This window comes from Schistocerca americana, chromosome 7 (assembly GCF_021461395.2).
Source record: "Schistocerca americana isolate TAMUIC-IGC-003095 chromosome 7, iqSchAmer2.1, whole genome shotgun sequence".
NCBI classification, from domain to species: domain Eukaryota; kingdom Metazoa; phylum Arthropoda; class Insecta; order Orthoptera; family Acrididae; genus Schistocerca; species Schistocerca americana.
Genome location: NC_060125.1, coordinates 548,247,604 through 548,268,412, shown reverse-complemented (window position 1 = coordinate 548,268,412; position 20,809 = coordinate 548,247,604). Strand labels below are relative to the sequence as shown.

Here is a 20,809-nt window from a genome sequence, read left to right as displayed (position 1 = left end):
CTACTAACATTTGGGCATCTGGATCACTGGTTTTGAACAGCATCTATCTATACTACTATACATGTCACTGAGCTATTATTTCAAGATGTTAGCTAACGTTTATTGGAACTTAGAACTGAATAACACAAGTGATTCCTCTTTTGCAGATGCTGAGCCGATCTTTTTCATACTTCACAGTTCTAAGACAAATACGAGATGGATAATGAAAGGTATGTAATTCCAATTGAACTGTAGTATTTTTCATAAAGAGTAACTAAAATACTGAGAGTGATAAAAAGGATAGTTGGTACTGACCATATAGCGGAGATGCTGTGTCGTAGATAGGCACAACAAAAAGACTGTCGGAAAGTGAGCTTTCGGCCAACAAGGCCTTTGTTGAAAATAGACAACAAACAAACACACACACACACACACACACACACACACACACACACACACACACACACACAATCGCTGGCTGCTGAAGCCAGACTGTGAGCACCAGCACATGATGGTCAAGGCAACCGGGTGTTGAGGGTAAGGAAGGGCATGAAGGGAGAGGAATAGCAGGGTAGGGGTGGGGAAAGGTATAGTGCTGCTCATTACATTCCATCCTTTGTTTGAGGTTAGTAAAATAATAAATAGTGGCTCCTATGCTGGTAACATATTGTGACAATGTATAGGCAGGCATTCTACATTTATACTCTGCAAGCCACCCAACAGTGTGTGGCGGAGGAGTACCAGTGTTATACACATATCAAAAATGTCTCCCAATGGCAGTTAAAACGGAAAGAGTAAGAAGTAGATAATATATAAGCTGAAAATTAATCACATATATACAGAAAAAGTGATGACAAATGTGAACAATCACATGTGACAAACCCAGCAAGAAGTTCAAAATGTAAAAAAATATTTAATCATAATCTACAATTTAAAAAATGAACAGGTGTAGAGAAGAGAAAATAGTCAGAAACAAAAGCATACTGAATTTCCTGGAAATTGAGCAAAAGGGTGAGGGGTGCATGAAAAAAAGAATAAAATTTGTAATTCTTTTCCTAGTATAGTATAGTATAGTAGCCAGAGAGGAGCACTGCTAGACTGGAACCATTTGTAGGTGAGTGTGTGCCCACAGTTCATACAACACAATGTGACATGTAATCAAAGAGCAAACATTGTTGCTGGCAGAGCGAAGAAAGCAGATCATAAATATACAGCAGTAAATGACATTCACACAGATACCAGACCAGGAAACACTTATAGCCAGAGTCCACTTGGCTGTTGGAACACTACAAATACCCAGAACCAGATGCAGCATTTATTGCAGCATTCTATCACAAACACCTGTTTCAAGAGCCGTGTAAAGTGCCGATGTGCATCTTTACTGATAAGTAGCTGAAACTACCAGCAAACACACATGACTTGCTGAATGTGTCATGTGGCCTTATGACAGGAAACAAGAGCTCACACGTATAGCCACTAATTTGTAAGGTAGAAAGCACAACAGAAGTTATAGAGAAGCACCCAGTTGAGAGTAATTATCTGCGAGAGGAAATCATGAGAACTGGAAATGAGCTAACTCAACATAACGACTTAAGCTCCAAGCTAATGGTGTCCAACTACTCAGAGCAATCAACAAATTCAACATTGTGCTCAAAAGCACACCTGCTTCTTAATGGTTTGAGCCTGACAATTTCTTGACAGGACTGAATGAAGCTCATGAGTAGTGTGTGCACAAAATAACTCGAGCTGTATCTGCACAAATGGTATGATAGGGTATGATACAATGGTAGTGAGGGGCTACTTCATTGCAGATGGCCACGTGTGTTGAATGGGGGCGCAATTGAATAGCTGACTCCACGCACAAATGCGAATCTCGCCTAACTTGTAAGCTACAGCACCTGAGTCTGCAAATGTTCGTGTTAACATGTTACATCAATACAATCAGTAATTCAAAAAATATAGGTGTCCATAGTCAATAGTTTCTCTCTAGAGTACCAAATTGAAATACTTGCAATCACAACACATCAACATAAGCACAAGAAGTCCAACCAGACACTGCCAAAAGACAAGTCTCATAAAACAAAAAAAATGTAGTGGAACACATTTTGCTTACTGTGAACTGTCTGTGTAAAAATGAGAATTGTGTGTCACATCAATATTGTGTGTCAGTCCCCTGACAAGCTGATTGTCAGTATTACCTAAATATAACTTTTTTTCCCTTCTTCCACATCATTCATGAAGTAGTGAACCTTTGGGAAATACTTGTAGTTGTGCTTTCCCTCTCCTTCATTCTCTTTATTGTGTGACTGGAATAACTAGCAGTTCCAGCCACCCTCTCAAGCACAGCTTTTGAATGAGGTTTTTGCTCTCTTGCTTGCCCCTTCTGAAATAAATATAATGGCACTGTACATAATCACTTGAGTCTGATAATAAACAACATGACGTCCATATTACTGGGAGTTGGAACCACTCTCCTGCAGACATCATATAACAATATGTTGAAAACAACCTCTCACTACCAACATTACTCACAGGGATTGTTTCTATTACGGGCTTCTGATTACCAACATACCTTAGTGACTGCATGTCGTTGCTGCCAACTTGCACATATGTAAATAGAGAGTTGCCAACTTCGATACATCATCCAAAAACTTCACACTGTAAACATTATAAAATTCTGATGTTTGGCAGATTGGTTAGGGTGAGTACGTCACCATTTCTACATTTTACAATTCTGGTGTGTGGCAGTTGGCAGCGCAGAAAAGCCTGAATTTTGCTGATCCACAAAGACTCGACCTCATTCTTTCTATAAAAGTAATAATAACTGTAGGAGCAGGAGGGTTGGTTCTGAGCAAGCACGAAGGAATTATCTTCCCTCTCAGCTACATTTCATTACTTAAAACCACATCCATGTATTTTTAGTAACACTAGAAAAATTGCTGATCTGAAGCCATGCAATCAAACTGGCACCAATGTTAAGTTAAACCAGTATTTCTTCCCATCAAAATTGTGTAATATTACATAAATCTGATACATCTTTGTTCATCCACACTCTCAGCTCTGGATGATCAACTTTTTCAAGTGGAATAGCAGTTTCAATGAAAGCTGGAGTTGATAAAATGAATTCTTCTTTATCAGTTCTCACTCGTTTTGTCACTGCTCTGACATCTGTGATATTAACTTCGCTTTTGACACTTGTCATCATCAGCACATTCTTCTTGCTATACTTATGACAAGAACTGTCATTAGTATGTTTTAGGCATGTGTCCTTTCTCTGCCACTCAATTTGCATGTTGCTGTATTTACACGTGAGTATCTATCTTTCTAGTATTGTCAAACATGTAACATCCTTCTGATAAAAATTCTTTTTATCAAGAAAAACTGTCACTACCGTATTAATAAACTCCAGCATGCAGACAAATTGCAAAATATGAGACCGAATGCACCGGCGATCAACAACAATTTCCAACACTCAATACACGGCCACATCAAGTAATGCGCTGGGACACTGCTAAATGTCTTGGGCGGGAATTGTAGTTAGCAGTACGCAATATGATACAAAATATCAATATATATCAAAGGGGTGTAGAACTGATGGTTACTGGTATTCAAAATCGATTGCTGTAGCTCAAATTGAATTTCCACCATTAATTTCACATGATGTGATTCCACACAATTTCATTAATTATTTCACTATTTTGCTTAAAGGTTGAGCAAAATTTGTAAAATTTCAGAAAAATTTTGCAATTTCACACTTTGCCAAAGCTGGTGACTCTACATATTACACGCCATTGATATTACTCAGCTGACTTTCCCACTTTGCTGACACGAGTTGCAACCCTCTGCTGTTAGAGAGCTTCGAACTGTTATCATGCATCATGGCAGTGTGTAACTTAAATATGCTGGTGTGTGAAGAAACAGTGCACTGTTATCAAGTTTCTACCGTAGAAAATGCCTCCAATTGATATCCATAGAAGAATGAAAGCTATACATGGTGATGATTATATCTACATCAATAATGCGTGACACTGGGCTACTCGTGCTTGCAATGAAGGAAACCGTGGTGCTAACCTAAGTGTGTGACAGAGCTCAGAGTGGACAACAGCGTAAGGCAACAGACGAGACTAATCAGAACTGAGTGGATGAACACATCAGAAAAAATCATCAGATAACACAGACACGGCTTTCATGTAAGTGTTGCTTATCACAAGACTGTGTACAGGCTACACCTGCGGCAGAGAAAACTGTGTGCACAGTGGGTGCCTCAAACGCTCACTCGACGTCTGTCAATAATTTCGTGTGTGTTTTTAAGTGTGAGTGTGATGGATTCCTTAACAAGACACCAAAAAGTTCAAGGTGATGCCATCAGCAGGCAAAGTCGTCCCAATAGAGTTCTGGGATGTTCAAAGCATGTTGCACTTGGAATTGATGCCTAAAGGCAACAGCATTAACACTGCAAGGTACATCAAGACCTCTGAAAAATGAAAGCACGAATTCGATGGGTTTAGTCATGCATGGTGAGCACCTTATCCATGAGCATGTCAATGCCAGACCACACATGTGTGCTGCGGCATCCGCAACAATCTGACACCTGGGATTCACTGTCATCGATCACCCTCCTTACTGTACCAACTTGGCCCCATCCAATTTTCACCTGTTTCCAAATCTTAAAGAACACCTTTTAGGACTTCCCTTTAATAGTGATGAAGCATTGCAAGCAGAGATGACGTGGCTCCACCCCCACAGGCAAACAGTCTTCAGTGGCGGCATCAATAAACTGGTCTCTCATTGGGAGAAACATATTTGTTACCAGGGGGACTATTTTCATAAAACAATAAGTAGACACAAAGAGTAACAATGTAAAATCTTAATAAAGTTTGTTTTATTTAGAGAACTTTAAGAATTTACACACACAAAATTCGGAGGCATTACTTTTCAATACGCTCTCACACACTACATCAGCCATGTTCCAGGGGCCCACAGAGAGGGGCATGGGGCATGTGGCATGTGGATAGAAGTAAAAGGTGTACATTTTGTTCAAGTACAATACAATGACAGGATGTATACACGGACAAGGAAAAAGATCCCGGATTTTTCCCAGATTTCCCAACTAAAAATACACTTTCTCCTGGGTGAAAATACACTTTTTCTGTGTTTAGTGACAGTATATTTTCCCTTGGAATTGCAAAACTTATCAATCCTTTGAATGGGTATGGTTTTACACATGGGCTTAGAATTTCCCGGCACTTTAGAAAATGAAACTCAGTGAAAAAAAAAGACATGTTCTGGAAATATCTTTGATGTGCAGCAATGTGTATGCTGCGTATTTTTGTATTAAGAAAGTATACATTGGAATTCCACCAAACACCACATGTTACTTTCCGAAGCGATGCGCTTTTGTAGGCCAGTCATAGGCCCTGTCACGTGATCTCGCTGCCAATGACAGCGGATATTGAGAGCACAGGACAGGTGATGTAGTCAGCCAACAGCAACATCAATGTTAAGTAGAACGAACGCACAATCACGGAAAGTTAATAGTTTAAATTAATATACGTAGTGTTGCTACAAGAAAAGCAAAGCTTTCACATATATTACTGGTCTCTAAGGTTAATCAGCTGCAAGAGATGCTAAGTTTTCGCATATAATGTTGATCTTTTTTGCACGTGTTACACTTTAAGATATATCACACAAATGTGCGTGTAAAATTTTTAATATTGACATAAATGTCTGATCTTCAGGGTTTGAAATTCTTCTAAATGTCTTGTCATCAAAGAGTTGATTTTTAAATGAGAGTCAAACGCTCTGTGATTTAAGAAATTCTTGGTAAATTCTCGCACAAAGTTCAACTTACATAAAAGGTTATTTACTTAGAAAGTAACTCTTTTCAAACCACCATTCGCTATATTTTCCCGCGACATGTTAGAAATAGGTACGTTTTAGAAGTTGCCAGAGAGCACCAGGTAACAGGTGCCACCCCACTTGTGAAGCTGCCATGACGTAGGAAGCGCGTAGGTACGTACGTGTAAAACATTGACATATCATACATTATGTCACAAAAGAAACAAGACATCAGAGGATACTCAAAGAGCATCAGAATTTCGTGAACTATACTAAAATGTGCACATTCAAAGTGCATACTTAAAGTGTACATTTGTATGTCCTGATTACCAATGAAGTAGACCTCGACATGATATTAAGCTTTTCAGTGTGGGTTTCAGGGTGTAAATTTTCTTGGAGCACCGGTACTGTATTATACCATGTTTGGTTCTTTATTATGGAATAATGCCATACATGCTAGAAGATGAAAACGTGCACTTGAAATGCAGCGAACAGTTGAAACTAGCCAGTACTGTGGAATTAAACATTTCATTTGAAATACATTGATTGCCTCTGCGGAAAAGGATTAATAAAAGTCAAATTTCTTTAGCAAACAGACAAAAATAACTTCACTGTTCTGCAAGGCAATTAATGCTTGACTATCAGAAAGGTGGAAATAAAATAAAGTCTGAAACTAAAAACATATGTTAGCCTTCCACTATTATGTGAATGTATTTTAATTCACTTGATAGTTCCAGGCCACAGATAAACAGTAAAATCACTAAATGTAAACATTGGTCACATGGAGACTAACCATTATAGCTCAGACTGCTCTGCGCATCAGCCCCGGATCTACGAGATTTGCTAACCAGGTCAATACTAAAAAAATTGAATTCTCAAAAATATGTTCATCTTGTAGTTCACATATTTCTGAAAGTCTGAAACATAAAACATATGTGTTTGAGGAAATGTAAGACATGTTATTTGGTCTTAAGTTTGCCAAAGTGCAATGCCATACCTCTTCATACAGCATTCTTCTATCGCACGTCACTGTATTTCGCTCCGTGGAATTTAAACGTGTATGTTTTGTAATGGATGCCATCAAACTATATTCAGGACAGTGGAAACTGAAATGTCCTGTGGTGCCTCTCCTGCTCCCAGTCAGCCAGTTTGACAGCCTGCCCCTCTTTAAAAAAATTAATAGCGGATAGGATTATTTGTAATTGGGAGAACAAGAAAACTTCAGAAAATTTGCACCCTTTATTGCCTATGAGCTAATAACTTGCTTTTCTGTGTGACATAAAATTAAATATAGGATACATAAAACCAATAAAGACAAGAGACAAGCAAGAAAGTATACATTTCTTCAATCCTTAGCTCCTAGCATTTTTTTTCTGTCTATTCGTGCTACAGCTTTACATGGCATGCTTTCTTTTGTGCGAAACAATGTATTACCTCATCAAAGTTTGTCAAACGTTTTGCTACACGAAAAATTGAAATGTCATTATCTAATGCTGAAAAAGCTGTTAATACAAATAACACCCAAAACTGGTGTGGTTTCTTGATCTGATTATATCTATTTTGTCACTGTCTGCTAGATAAAATAAAATAGGCCTTTCTAATATTGCAGCAATTTTGCAACACACACCAAATAAATGAGACTATCTTGGCACAAATGGTCATTTTTATAACACAACAGAATATAATTCACGAAGTACCAATATCAAATGCCTATTTGGCCTAGTACAAGCAAAAAAGCTGTATGTTAGGAAGTAGTTTCACATTTCATTCACACACACCAGTTTCTCAAGCATGACATCGAAAAGTAGTATTACGAAAATTTTTATATAAATTTGGAATTGTCTTATTCTTTCATAGTTTGTGTGATGTCCCCGTTTCTTCTCCTTCCTCGTTCTAACAAACTGTCTTGTCATCACCAATACTGTAGCTGTTCCTGCCATTGTCAAAATTTGTTCGCAGATTAACTTCACTAACCCTGCCAGAATCACAGGTTTAGTTATCTCGCGATTCTTCTCTGGTTAGGTGTTGTTACATGTTCATACAACATGTATTCTGTGTTACTTCCAGAATAGAACTTAAACAGCTACTAGCCGGGCACTGTACAACTGGTCATTACTAATGTAGCGATCTGGCCAAAAATTTTCTGCCACAATTTCATTTTCTTGGATACACCAAGAAGATAATACGTAATCCTTCTCACCTGTTATTCCTGTTAGTCTTTATTTCAATTCCGGTAGTCTGAATCTATAGATTTCGCTAGTAATTATAACAACGCTGATCATTCGCAAACCCAATCAACCACATAATCAGACAGCATTGGCATTCATCCGTTCAGCTTTACTCTGCTCAGCTCGTATAGCTCCATCCCCGTTTGTCTGCAGAAAGTTTATTTCTAGATGCGACGAGGATTCTCCTGACAGAGACATCACGTACACTATGCATGCATTCAAAAATCAACTTACGATTCATTCAGAAATCAACTTAAAATGTGTTCAAAAACGAACAGGGATGTGTTTCAAAATCATATGAATAATCGATAGATTAGCGTGCGCTGGATGCTAGGCACTTTGTGAAACAAGTTTTTTTTTTCCTCAAGAATATGAATTTGGCACCCCCTAGCTGCTTGCTGTGACTGCTTGCACAGCCAACAGCCACATTCCTGTAGCTAGAAGCGGGAGAATCTACTACTCAAACGAGACTCAACTGCGCATGCGCCTGCTCGTAACTGCTAAAATGAATCTAATGTTAACAATTGTGACTTCACGCACATTGGAGGCAATTTGTTGTAATGAAGCATTGCATAGTATTTCTAAAGCCTTTGACACATTTTGCTGTTGGCAGACGCTTGCATGAGCACTGTGTGTCGTCGTCGTATATGGGGCATTTCCTTTGCAATTTAAGTTATTTTCGATTTTTTCTCTTGTTTATGTTTTATTGTTAAAGTATTATTCTGCAGTAGTGGGATACAGTAATATACTTTGTTAGAGTATCGGTTCTTACCATTCAAAATTACAAAAATTTAACAGAAAACTAAAGCAATGAAAAATTCCCAGAATTCTAAAAAATTCCCGGATTTTTTCCAGATGACAAAATTCCCGGATTTTTTCCAGATGACAAAATTTCTGGTTTTTTTCCAGATCTATCGGTTGTCTCAGGTCGTATACACCCTGAATGAAAACTTGCATTTTAGTAATTTTGCTATAATGAGTGATGGTGAGTAAGCACATTAGTAATTTCACGAGATGTCTATGTATAGTGCTATAGAAACGTGGATAAAGAAATGTACGCAGGACCAGTATGTAGACATGTAATAAATGCGTTTCTATTATTTTACTGTGCGTCGAATCAGAAAGTGCACTATATTTTATAATTATATTTAAAAACTGCCTCAATTCATTACATTCATGCAGAAGTAGTTTCAAGTGATTTCTCTGGCTCACCTAGTACTGGATGTGAGATTTTGCCAACACAGTAACACATACCAATTGTTTCTCCCTTCCATTTTATTGTGTAATGGTGCCTACATTTTTGCTTCACTGCTGTTTTGCTCCATCCCCCTTTGACGACTAACTTATGATTGACATAGTTGGTTAATGGATCATCGTCAAATGCAATCTCACCAAAAGCCTCCAACGTTCCACATGTAAAGGTATGACACACTGTTTACCATACAGCCTTTAAATGACACCGTCATTGTAAGTCTTCAAAAGTCTTGGAAGCTGTACAGGACACATGATGATCAATGTCTAAAATGCAATGAGCTTGTGGCTGTTCTAATGTCTTTGTAGCTCTGAAGACCATCTGACGCTCTACATCCAAGATTTGGTAAATGTGAGAAAGCTCTGAGGTTACTTGGAATCAAGTAACTTTTGCGGCTTGAGCTCTCTTAGAACTGTGCAGTAAATCACACTTATGTTTGCGAGGCTTGTAGTAATAGTTTTAAATATGGCTCTCATGCTTACTGTCCAATTCTACTGTTGTATGTCCACGAAAACTCTCCAGTTATGACAGGTGGTGTAAGAACACATCATCATAAACCACGTGCACAACAACATTGGATTTACACTGTCATGGAATGATCTATCTATAGACACTTTAGTGTCACCGACAACTGCACCAGTGTCATCTGCATGCCATTCACATACACCATATTTAAAAACACTGGTAATACTCAGGAAGGTACAACTTTTTAATGTGGCTTATACATTTCCTCAGGATTTAAGCTATCTTTATATCAAATACCATCAGAATCGGTTCAGTGGTACAATCATGAAAACATAACAGATTGAGTTACTTTTGCAATTAATAATATTGGTATTAACAGAGAAGTATGGATTAAATACCTTAAGAATTGAACCAGAATTGTATTGATTACATTGAGTCATATTTCATAAAACATATCAACCAATAAAAGCATCTGCGCAGCTATGATAAAGTTCAAAATTGCTGGAAGTAAGTATCTTTTTCAAAGATTACATAGTTTTCCGTAATTGTGCCATATTCTTCAGATCAATAAATATCTTGTACTACACACATTATAATGTAGCTTATCTTCTTCATTAGGGTTCAAGCTATCTCACAACAAATTTCGTGGATATTGGTTCAGTGGTTTAGTCATGAAAATGTAGCAGATAGAGTTACTTTCACATTTATAATATTCAGTGCTTTTTTTTTTTTTTTCTAAAAAAAAGTTTGAGGGTACTCCGACATTGGATATAATGTAGCAAAAATTACTTATAACTGAACATTGGATACCACCTGTCCGCTTTTAGCCATTATGTCATCAACATCATCATGGTAGCGGGACCATAGAGACTCAGCGTTTGGTGAGTGTACACATACCCATTTAGCACTACCATCGCTCACTATTAGCAGGCGAGGGCACTACATGCTTGTCGAACTGGCTGCCAGCAATTCAGTTGTCGAGAACAGTTGCTGCAGCTTCGAAATGCTTGAAAAGTCAATGACATCGCTTTTCCCACCAAAAAGTGCACTGATATCGTTCATATTGCAATTACCAACACGGAAAAATTACATAAAAAATTTATGTCCGTGAAATAAATCTTTGGCACTCTTCAAAGTTCTCAACATTGTAAAAAAATTACTTTGTCGACGAAAAAGTTTAGGGGTACACATCCCCCAGCGTTCCCCCAGAAAAACAGCACTGATAATATTAATATGGAACCATGGATCGACATGTATTAAACACGTTGAAGATTGTATAAGCATTGTATTCTAATTGTTATCCATGATTGCACTTGTGTATCAGTAAAATGAAATGAAATGTGTGTGGGGCTTTATTTTCTGGGGGATCACAGTTGGAAAGTTTGAGAGCTAGGTGCAAGTATTTTTATTTAACATGATTTTGGTGACTTGCATGTTGATAATGATAGTGGTAGTGGTGGTAACACACACATCTGGACACGAGCAGGGAAGAAAAAGCCGACCCGGGTGGGAACTGAATGCGGGATGCTGTTTTTGAGAAAAAGCAATGCTAACTACACGACCACAAGTTGTTCACACAAAACTGAATGCAGTGAAGAACTCACAAGTGATGCACGACACTCACCAGCTAAAATGCGATGGGTTTGTGACTGACATTAGTATGGGACTATGAATTAAACACGTAAAGTACTGTATTGACTACGCTGAATTGCATTATGTAGGACATAACAAACAATAAAAGCATTTTCAAAAATATGACAAAATTCAAAAGTGAAAGAGTAAATACCTTTTTTAAAGCGTAATTATTGTTCCATATTTCACGTTATATTCTTCAAATCAATAAGTATGTTGTACTGCACACTTTCTAAAATAACCTATATTCTTCCTCAGAGTTCAAGCTATCTCTACACCAAATTTTATCAAAACCAGTTCAGTGGTTTGACCCTGAAAAAGTAACAGAGTTACTTTCGCATTTATAATATTAGTACTGACTGCCATATCACAGTGTGAAATGTTTTTTCTTGTTGGTTTAGGGTTTTATGTAGCTGCTGGCCCGCTTCGACGCTGCACCAGAACACTTCATGAGATCCATAACTCAACGTAATATCTGATGTATTTACCTTCTTCTTTCATCATAGTTGATCCTCTTGAAGTAGAGGTCTTGGTAATCAGTGCCTCTGAAATCACATGTGTAGCAATACAGCTGTTATTGGAGCAAAAGAAGATAACATCTACTCATATCACGAAAAAGCATATCCACTACTTTTCTTTTACAAATATATATTTTCTTCAACGGTTGTACAAATCATTAGTGTGACTCGTGAATTCGAGTAGAATACAATCTTTTTATATGACAAACGCTTTGAAGGATCAATATAACAAACCAGTTCACAATATATTTCACTTGTACAAAACCACCCTGTCTTTTGTTTTCATTCTTGCAGAATGTGGTTGGCTCTTTGACGGTGAAGCCACTGCCAAGCCACAATGTCAAAATGTAAAAGGCTCCACCAACAGTAGGTGAAGCTGTTTATTTGTCTTCACATCTTGCTGTTTTCTCGTATTCCAGACCTACCATTTAATGTGTACTCACACAAAAACAAACACCTGCACACAGTATATGTTACGCGACTTACTTCATACTTATATAATGGAAGGAAACATTCCACGTGGGAAAAATTATATATAAAAACAAAGATGAGGTGACTTACCAAACAAAAGCGCTGGCAGGTCGATAGACACACAAACAAACACAAACATACACACAAAATTCAAGCTCTCGCAACAAACTGTTGCCTCATCAGGAAAGAGGGAAGGAGAGGGGAAGACGAAAGGAAGTGGGTTTTAAGGGAGAGGGTAAGGAGTCATTCCAATCCCGGGAGCGGAAAGACTTACCTTAGGGGGAAAAAAGGACAGGTATACACTCGCACACACGCACATATCCATCCACACATACAGACACAAGCAGACATATTTGTCTGCTTGTGTCTGTATGTGTGGATGGATATGTGCGTGTGTGCGAGTGTATACCTGTCCTTTTTTCCCCCTAAGGTAAGTCTTTCCGCTCCCGGGATTGGAATGACTCCTTACCCTCTCCCTTAAAACCCACTTCCTTTCGTCTTCCCCTCTCCTTCCCTCTTTCCTGATGAGGCAACAGTTTGTTGCGAAAGCTTGAATTTTGTGTGTATGTTTGTGTTTGTTTGTGTGTCTATCGACCTGCCAGCGCTTTTGTTCGGTAAGTCACCTCATCTTTGTTTTTATATATAATTACTTCATACTTAATATTATTCTGTTACAATCACCTTTCTTTGTACTACAGAAAAAGTGTGAAATAATGTTTGACTAAACAGCATGTAAAACTGCAACTGCTAATGCTAATTATGAAATAATCTAGAACAGGTTACATAAAATAGACACACATGTAAGATGAGGTGAAAGAAAAGGCAAGACAGCAAAACAAGAAGCAGGACTCATGCTATTAGGGGATGATTATGATGATGATAATAATAATAATAATAATAATAATAATAATAATAATAATAAACCAGACATAATGTCTGAGAAAGGAAAGAAATAATAATAATAATAATTTCATATGGCTCAGTGGCCTGGTGCAAGTCTTTCTGCTGGACACCAATTTGGCGACTTGTGTCTCCCTAAACTACCTCAGATATCCAACTGGAAAAAGCGTAACTATGGTTTTAAGGTGGAATCTGAACCACATGTTGTTTCTGGCGACTCTTTATTTTGTTTGAGAGATGAAGGCTATGTTAGAAAGAAGACTGAAAAAACAGTGATCTGACCGAGACTCAATCCCGCAACATCTTGGTTTGCAGGCACGCACTTTACTGCTACTGCATCTATAGGTTTTGATGAGTGAGTCTGCGATTATCAAGATATGTGACATATATTATCAGATCTTTTGTTTGCACTGACTTGGAAGTTTAACATTTTTACACCACCAAGGGCCTGCTGACCTTAGTACCTGATACAAATTTCAGCTTCATATCTATACCTGTTCCTGTGAAAAAGGTGTCTTAATAGTTGAACAGACAGAAAAAAAGAACAGCAAAGAGATTCTCTAACAGTTTCGTTTTTACCAATTGAGGAACAGAATCCTAATGAAACGAAAATCAGAAACAAAATAAATAATGTGTAATGGAACATATTTGGATAGGAAAAGACGATAGGCAATAATGTAAACATAAATTAGGATTTTAGAGGAAGTCCCCAGCTAAACAGTCATGATGTACCAATGTAACTACATAAATTTTTTACTGGGGAGAAAATTTTGTGATTGTGGTTGTTTCCTTTACAGAACAATGAGATTCAGTAACTAACAATTCTCCTTGGGGTATGAAATAATAGTCTGCAACTTATCCATTATTACAACTGTAAGTTCCATTTTTTGATAAACTATTTACCCTACTCTTGTTTGTTCAATCAATTATAATGACTGAAAATAGCCTTCTTGTTGCTTCATAACATTTGTACAGCAATTTTTCATACTAAATTCTTCTGCATGTTGAAAATATCATTTTGTTGTGCTTAATTAGTATTTTCCTTCTTGTTGCTCAAAATTCTCTCTCCGCTCCGACACTTTTTTGTAAAGCAGCCAGAAACATGCTCAGAGCTGAATGTAACTTTGTACACGTGCAAACCACCAGCATGTATGTAAGTGTTTAGAGTTGCTATTCTCTGTGAAAGAGTGCATTAGTATTGTTCATCTTTAGTACTGTTATCAGGACTGATAGGGTACATACAGGGTGCGAACAGCTTTAGATTCTGACTGATTACTATGAAGCCCATGGCAATGTTGCATACTCTGGTGAGCCAGCAATATCGACGCCTGACAAGAGTTTGGAAGGGACAACATTGTGGGTCCCCATTTGGCTAGCTGGTCAAACTATGCAATATCCAGATTTGAGGGGCATTCAGAAGTGACAGTGGTGAAATGTTAGACAGTGAAGGCAGGCATTCTCATCATGGTTCTGATCAATGACATCTGATCACAAGGGAGGATTGCCGTATGGTGCACCAAGCACATCATAACACCCTCACATCTGCCTCTGTAATAAGAGAACACATAATGGACCCTGCACATTCTGCACCTTCCTGAACCATTTGTCAGAGACTACCAGCAGGCAGACAAGGGAATTACCATCCCACGCATAGGCTGTCTTTAGCAAAACAATATCTATGCTCCGTTGATAAATGGTGTCGCACTGCATTCAGGAATGAATCCCAGTTCTGCACTATCCTGAATGAGCATTCTCGGCTAGTACTGTGACAACCTGGTGACAGGTACCTTTCTTCATCTGTTCTGGAGAGGCACAGCAGTGTTATTTCTGGCTGCCTTATGTGGGGAGCCATTGGTATGACTTCCTGTCACAGCTGGTAGTGAATGAGAGAAATCAGAAGGCAAATTGGTATGTCCTATGTGTTTCCTCCCATGTGACAATATTGTGGTGTCATTTTTCAGCAGGACAACACTTGTTCACACACGGCATGTGTCTCTGTGAACGGTCTGCGTGATATTGAGGTATTTCTGTAGCCAGCAAGAGCCCCAAATCTATCCCAGATAGAATATGTGTGAGACCAACTTGGACACCAACTCTATCCCAGTAGCAGCATCCAGGTTATCAAAAACCAGTTATAACAGTTGTGGGGCAGCTTCCCTCAGGAGAGGATTCAATGACTCTATGACATACTTCACAACCAAAGGAAAGCAGGAAAATTACAGATAAAGCACAAGCTCAGAGGATGGGGAAGAAAATAGGTTGTGCCACTTTTTAAAGGTACTTTACCGACATACGCCTTGAGAATTTTAGGGAAATCGCGGAAAACATAAATCTGAATGACCAGACAAGTTATGAACTGTCATCATCCCAAATCTGAGTCCATTGCCTGGCAGTGTAATAGCACTTTTCAACAACACAAATTCTTTCAGTTGGCATTGGTTAAGTATTAACTTTGTTTTAAATTACTACACTTTAACTTTTTTATTTTCACATATCAGCAACAATTCAAAAGAGGTTCATGCTAATCAAAGGAAATGTTGTGTGCTAGATACATTAAAACAGAGAATGAAAATATCAAAAATAGCTAATTTAATGAATTAAAAAAAATTTATTTACAGTTATCATACATAAATTAACGCTCAAGCATTATTTTCCAAGATCTGCAGCTTCCACTGAGAACCTGTCATTGTAGGAGGATATCTGACATGGGGTTCTGGAACAAATGAAACATAATTATACAGAACTGTTTATAACCTATAAGTACAATTACAAAAATGTAAATTAAATAGCCAACATATGTACATATTCCACGCCACTGATGATGCCTTGCAGAAAATAAAGGCGAAACGCGTATGGCACTAAAACTGTGTTTTATTCAGTTGCTGTCAGACGGTCCATAAGTAAAAATTATCAATATACCGTAATAATTATACATCTTTAAAAGCAGTTCCATCCTTGTCCTGATCAACACACTATTCATTTCTTTTCATGGACGAACCAAGATCACAAAAACATTTTTAAAATCTTGTCAAGTAACTTAATATAGTGAAGCAATACAGGTATTTCAGTAAAATCAGTGAAATAGTTATTTTTTCCTTGATACAGTTTATCACCATGTGTGTGTCATTATTCTAATCAAGGCAGATCTTGGCATCTAAGTGCCACAAATTCGAGCAGTGAAGAATAAATTCATGAAAAATACCAATAGTACAATTGCTTACTGATTATAATGACGACAAACAAAATGTTGATGACCACCAACCGAAGTTGAAACAGTTTACATGCATGTAAGAAATAGAGATTTGGGCTGTATTCTAATAAAACACACTGATGTAAGTAACTTTTTAATGCAAAATAAAGAATGGAGGGACACACACACACACACACAAACACTAGGGGAATGGCGAGGGTGGATATCCTGTATTGCATTTATCGGTTCCCAAAAGGTGGAGAAGAAAAGGAAAGGAAATTGTATAATAGAAGAACATTACATACAGCAAAGCATTTTCATCCATTCCGAATGAAAATTGTCCAACAATTAATAACAATTGATTTAGCAAAAATGAGAATACTTTGCACAAATTATAAATGAGTATCACACAACTACAACTTCTTTCAAACACAATAACATCAAAATTATGAAGTCCATAGCCAACTAAATGGTTATATCATAAAACAAAAATTTAGATACTGACCAGAAGAAAACCTGTGGTTACTGAACACCAGTTACCTTTGCAAAGGAAGGTTAAAAGCATGACTTGGACACTGTTCATTTTGCATTTTAGGACCAACAGAATTTTTTGAATGTGGAAACAGGCATGCTATTATGGTGAGATCTGAGCATTATATGAAAATACTCAATGACTATCTTTCTCAGAATTGTGCTGTCAAAGATACCAGCTTTGCACAGTTCAATGAGATGGTGTGACATCTGATGTGGCACAAATCACCAAAAACAATATGAGATATGTTCCCATGAGCTGTCACATCAATAAATGATGGCAACAGTCACCACTTCTGGCTCACTACTAAATTCATCCACAAGCCACAACTTTTTACGCAAATATTTTTGAAGCTCAAGATCTATGACTTAAAGAGTTAAGGATCCATGAGGACAAGCATTTTGCAGATTCTGAGAAAGACATACACTCTTGAACAACATGCAGAATGATGTTTGAGAAGAATGAGGTTCACCACATTGTTGTTGTTGTTGTTGTGGTCTTCAGTCCTGACACTGGTTTGATGCAGCTCTCCATGCTACTCTATCCTGTGCAAGCTTCTTCATCTCCCAGTACCTACTGCAACCTACATCCTTCTGAATCTGCTTAGTGTATTCATCTCTTGGTCTCCCCCTACAATTTTTACCCTCCACGCTGCCCTCCAATACTAAACTGGTGATCCCATGATGCCTCAGAACATGTCCTACCAACCGATCCCTTCTTCTGGTCAAGTTGTGCCACAAACTCCTCTTCTCCCCAATCCTATTCAGTACCACCTCATTAGTTATGTGATCTACCCATCTAATCTTCAGCATTCTTCTGTAGCACCACATTTCGAAAGCTTCTATTCTCTTCTTGTCCAAACTATTTACCGTCCATGTTTCACTTCCATACATGGCTACACTCCATACAAATACTTTCAGAACTGACTTCCCGACACTTAAATCTATACTTGATGTTAACAAATTTCTCTCCTTCAGAAACACTTTCCTTGCCATTGACAGTCTACATTTTATATCAATTACAATGTCATCGGCGAACCTCAAAGTTTTTATTTCTTCTCCATGGATTTTAATACCTACTCCGAATTTTACTTTTGTTTCCTTTACTGCTTGCTCAATATACAGATTGAATAACATCGGGGAGAGGCTACAACCCTGTCTTACTCCCTTACCAACCACTGCTTCCCTTTCATGTCCCTCGACTCTTATAACTGCCATCTGGTTTCTGTTCAAATTGTAAATAGGCTTTTGCTCCCTGTATTTTACCCCTGCCACCTTTAGAATTTGAAAGGGAGTATTCCAGTCAACATTGTCAAAAGCTAAGTCTACAAATGCTAGAAACGTAGGTTTGCCTTTGCTTAATCTTTCTTCTAAGATAAGTCGTAAGGTCAGTATTGCCTCACGTGTTCCAGTATTTCTACGGAATCCAAACTGATCTTCCCCGAGGTCGGCTTCTACTAGTTTTTCCATTTGTCTGTAAAGAGTTTGTGTTAGTATTTTGCAGCTGTGGCTTATTAAACTGATAGTTCAGTAATTCTCACATCTGTCAACATCTGCTTTCTTTGGGATTGGAATTATTATATTCTTCTTGAAGTCTGAGGGTATTTCGCCTGTTTCATACATCTTGCTCACCAGATGGTAGAGTTTTGTCAGGACTGGCTCTCCCAAGGCCGTCAGTAGTTCCAATGGAATGTTGTCTACTCCGGGGGCCTTGTTTCGACTCAGGTCTTTCAGTGCTCTGTCAAACTCTTCACACAGTATCGTATCTCCCATTTCATCTTCATCTACATCCTCTTCCATTTCCATAATATTGTCCTCAAGTACATCGCCCTTGTATAGACCCTCTATATACTCCTTCCACCTTTCTGCTTTCCCTTCTTTGCTTAGAACTGGGTTTCCATCTGAGCTCTTGATGTTCATACAAGTGGTTCTCTTATCTCCAAAGGTCTCTTTAATTTTCCTGTAGGCAGTATCTATCTTACCCCTAGTGAGATAAGCCTCTACATCCTTACCTTTGCCCTCTAGCCATCTCTGCTTAGCCATTTTGCACTTCCTGTCGATCTCATTTTTGAGACGTTTGTATTCCTTTTTGCCTGCTTCATTTACTGCATTTTTATATTTTCTCCTTTCATCAATTAAATTCAATATTTCTTCTGTTACCCAAGGATTTCTACTAGCCCTCGTCTTTTTACCTACTTGATCCTCTGCTGCCTTCACTACTTCATCCCTCAAAGCTACCCATTCTTCTTCTACTGTATTTCTTTCCCCCATTCCTGTCAATTGTTCCCTTATGCTCTCCCTGAAACTCTGTACAACCTCTGGTTCTTTCAGTTTATCCAGGTCCCATCTCCTTAAATTCCCACCTTTTTGCAGTTTCTTCAGTTTTAATCTACAGGTCATAACCAATAGATTGTGGTCAGAGTCCGCATCTGCCCCTGGAAATGTCTTACAATTTAAAACCTGGTTCCTAAATCTCTGTCTTACCATTATATAATCTATCTGATACCTTTTAGTATCTCCAGGGTTCTTCCATGTATACAACCTTCTATCATGATTCTTAAACCAAGTGTTAGCTATTATTAAGTTGTGCTCTGTGCAAAATTCTACCAGGCGGCTTCCTCTTTCATTTCTTAGCCCCAATCCATATTCACCTACTACGTTTCCTTCTCTCCCTTTTCCTACACTCGAATTCCAGTCACCCATGACTATTAAATTTTCGTCTCCCTTCACTATCTGAATAATTTCTTTTATTTCATCATACATTTCTTCAATTTCTTCATCATCTGCAGAGCTAGTTGGCATATAAACTTGTACCACATTAATCTGTTCAAAATGAAACCAACATTTATTTACAGACTCCACAAATTTGCATGTGTTCTTTAGTCAATTGAAACCAAATTGCTACTTCCTCAGGGAGGAAAGAGGATTTGGCTGTGTAAGGTTCACCAGGGAGGGGTGGGGTCAGCTCATTTCAAACCCAGACCACGAGTAACGTAAATTGTATATGGTGAATCAATCCGGACTTTAATATTTTATAACAAATCATGTATCACAGTGCTTATGATAATTTTTGAATAATGTTTATTTTACTAAAAATGAAACAATTTCTTCTTTATTCCCTGTAATGTCACAAAAATACGAAAAGTCTACTGGATGATGAACGTAAACGTTTTCCTTACACCAGGCACACCTGGCAAAAGAACAATTAATGCATTCAGGCTCTTCACAGTTTTGTTTATACAGACCTGGAATGGAGTAAGAAATGGTGGCTGTTATTCTGCATATTGTGTATGGCAGAGTTCATACTTAATCAAATTCATAAAATGTGATGCAAACAAAAAAACATTGTTTAACAACACTGTTTTGCTGATAAACCTGAAGTGAGAAAGAACTTTCAGAAATTGTGTTATGCGACAATTTCCTGAAATTATCGAGAGGCTGAATCACAATGTTAGTTCTGCAGGGAATCCCCATTGTATTAATAATCTTTTCATTGTCGTCCTAAAGACAGAGGTGTTGTTGTTATGTCCACGTCAAAGAGTCCAACAAAATCAATGAATCATTTTCTGTAAATGTTAAGAGGATGTTTTGGATATAACAATGAAAACTATTCTCTCCCATTTTTCCAGATTTTGCTAGGTAGATTACAAGATTTTTGCAAGTAAACTGTACTTTTTTAAATTTTTGGTCCTAATTTGCCTTGGAATCAGGAATATTCTGATACTTATCACTGGCATTGTTGTGTATGAATGTGTGATGGCATTTGACTGCACAAACGACTCTTTTTCACTCAAAATGACAAAGT

The 20,809-nt window shown here is 37.8% G+C and overlaps 2 protein-coding genes across 3 annotated transcripts in view; one reads left to right on the top strand and one right to left on the bottom strand.

Moving 5' to 3' along the window:
• The window catches only part of LOC124622264 (odorant receptor 67c-like), a 109,903-nt gene that overhangs the window by 63,098 nt on the left and 25,996 nt on the right, over positions 1-20,809 (top strand). Inside the window, exon 4 of the mRNA XM_047147926.1 lies at positions 147-209. Within this exon, the coding sequence (XP_047003882.1) occupies positions 147-203 (57 nt within the window). The 3' untranslated portion in view covers positions 204-209. The remainder of the gene's footprint in view (positions 1-146; positions 210-20,809) is intronic.
• The window catches only part of LOC124622262 (elongator complex protein 1), a 159,660-nt gene continuing 154,722 nt past the window's right edge, over positions 15,872-20,809 (bottom strand). For both annotated transcript variants that reach the window (XM_047147924.1, XM_047147925.1), the window contains exon 14: positions 15,872-15,996. In XM_047147924.1, the coding sequence (XP_047003880.1) occupies positions 15,923-15,996 (74 nt within the window). In that variant the 3' untranslated portion in view covers positions 15,872-15,922. The remainder of the gene's footprint in view (positions 15,997-20,809) is intronic.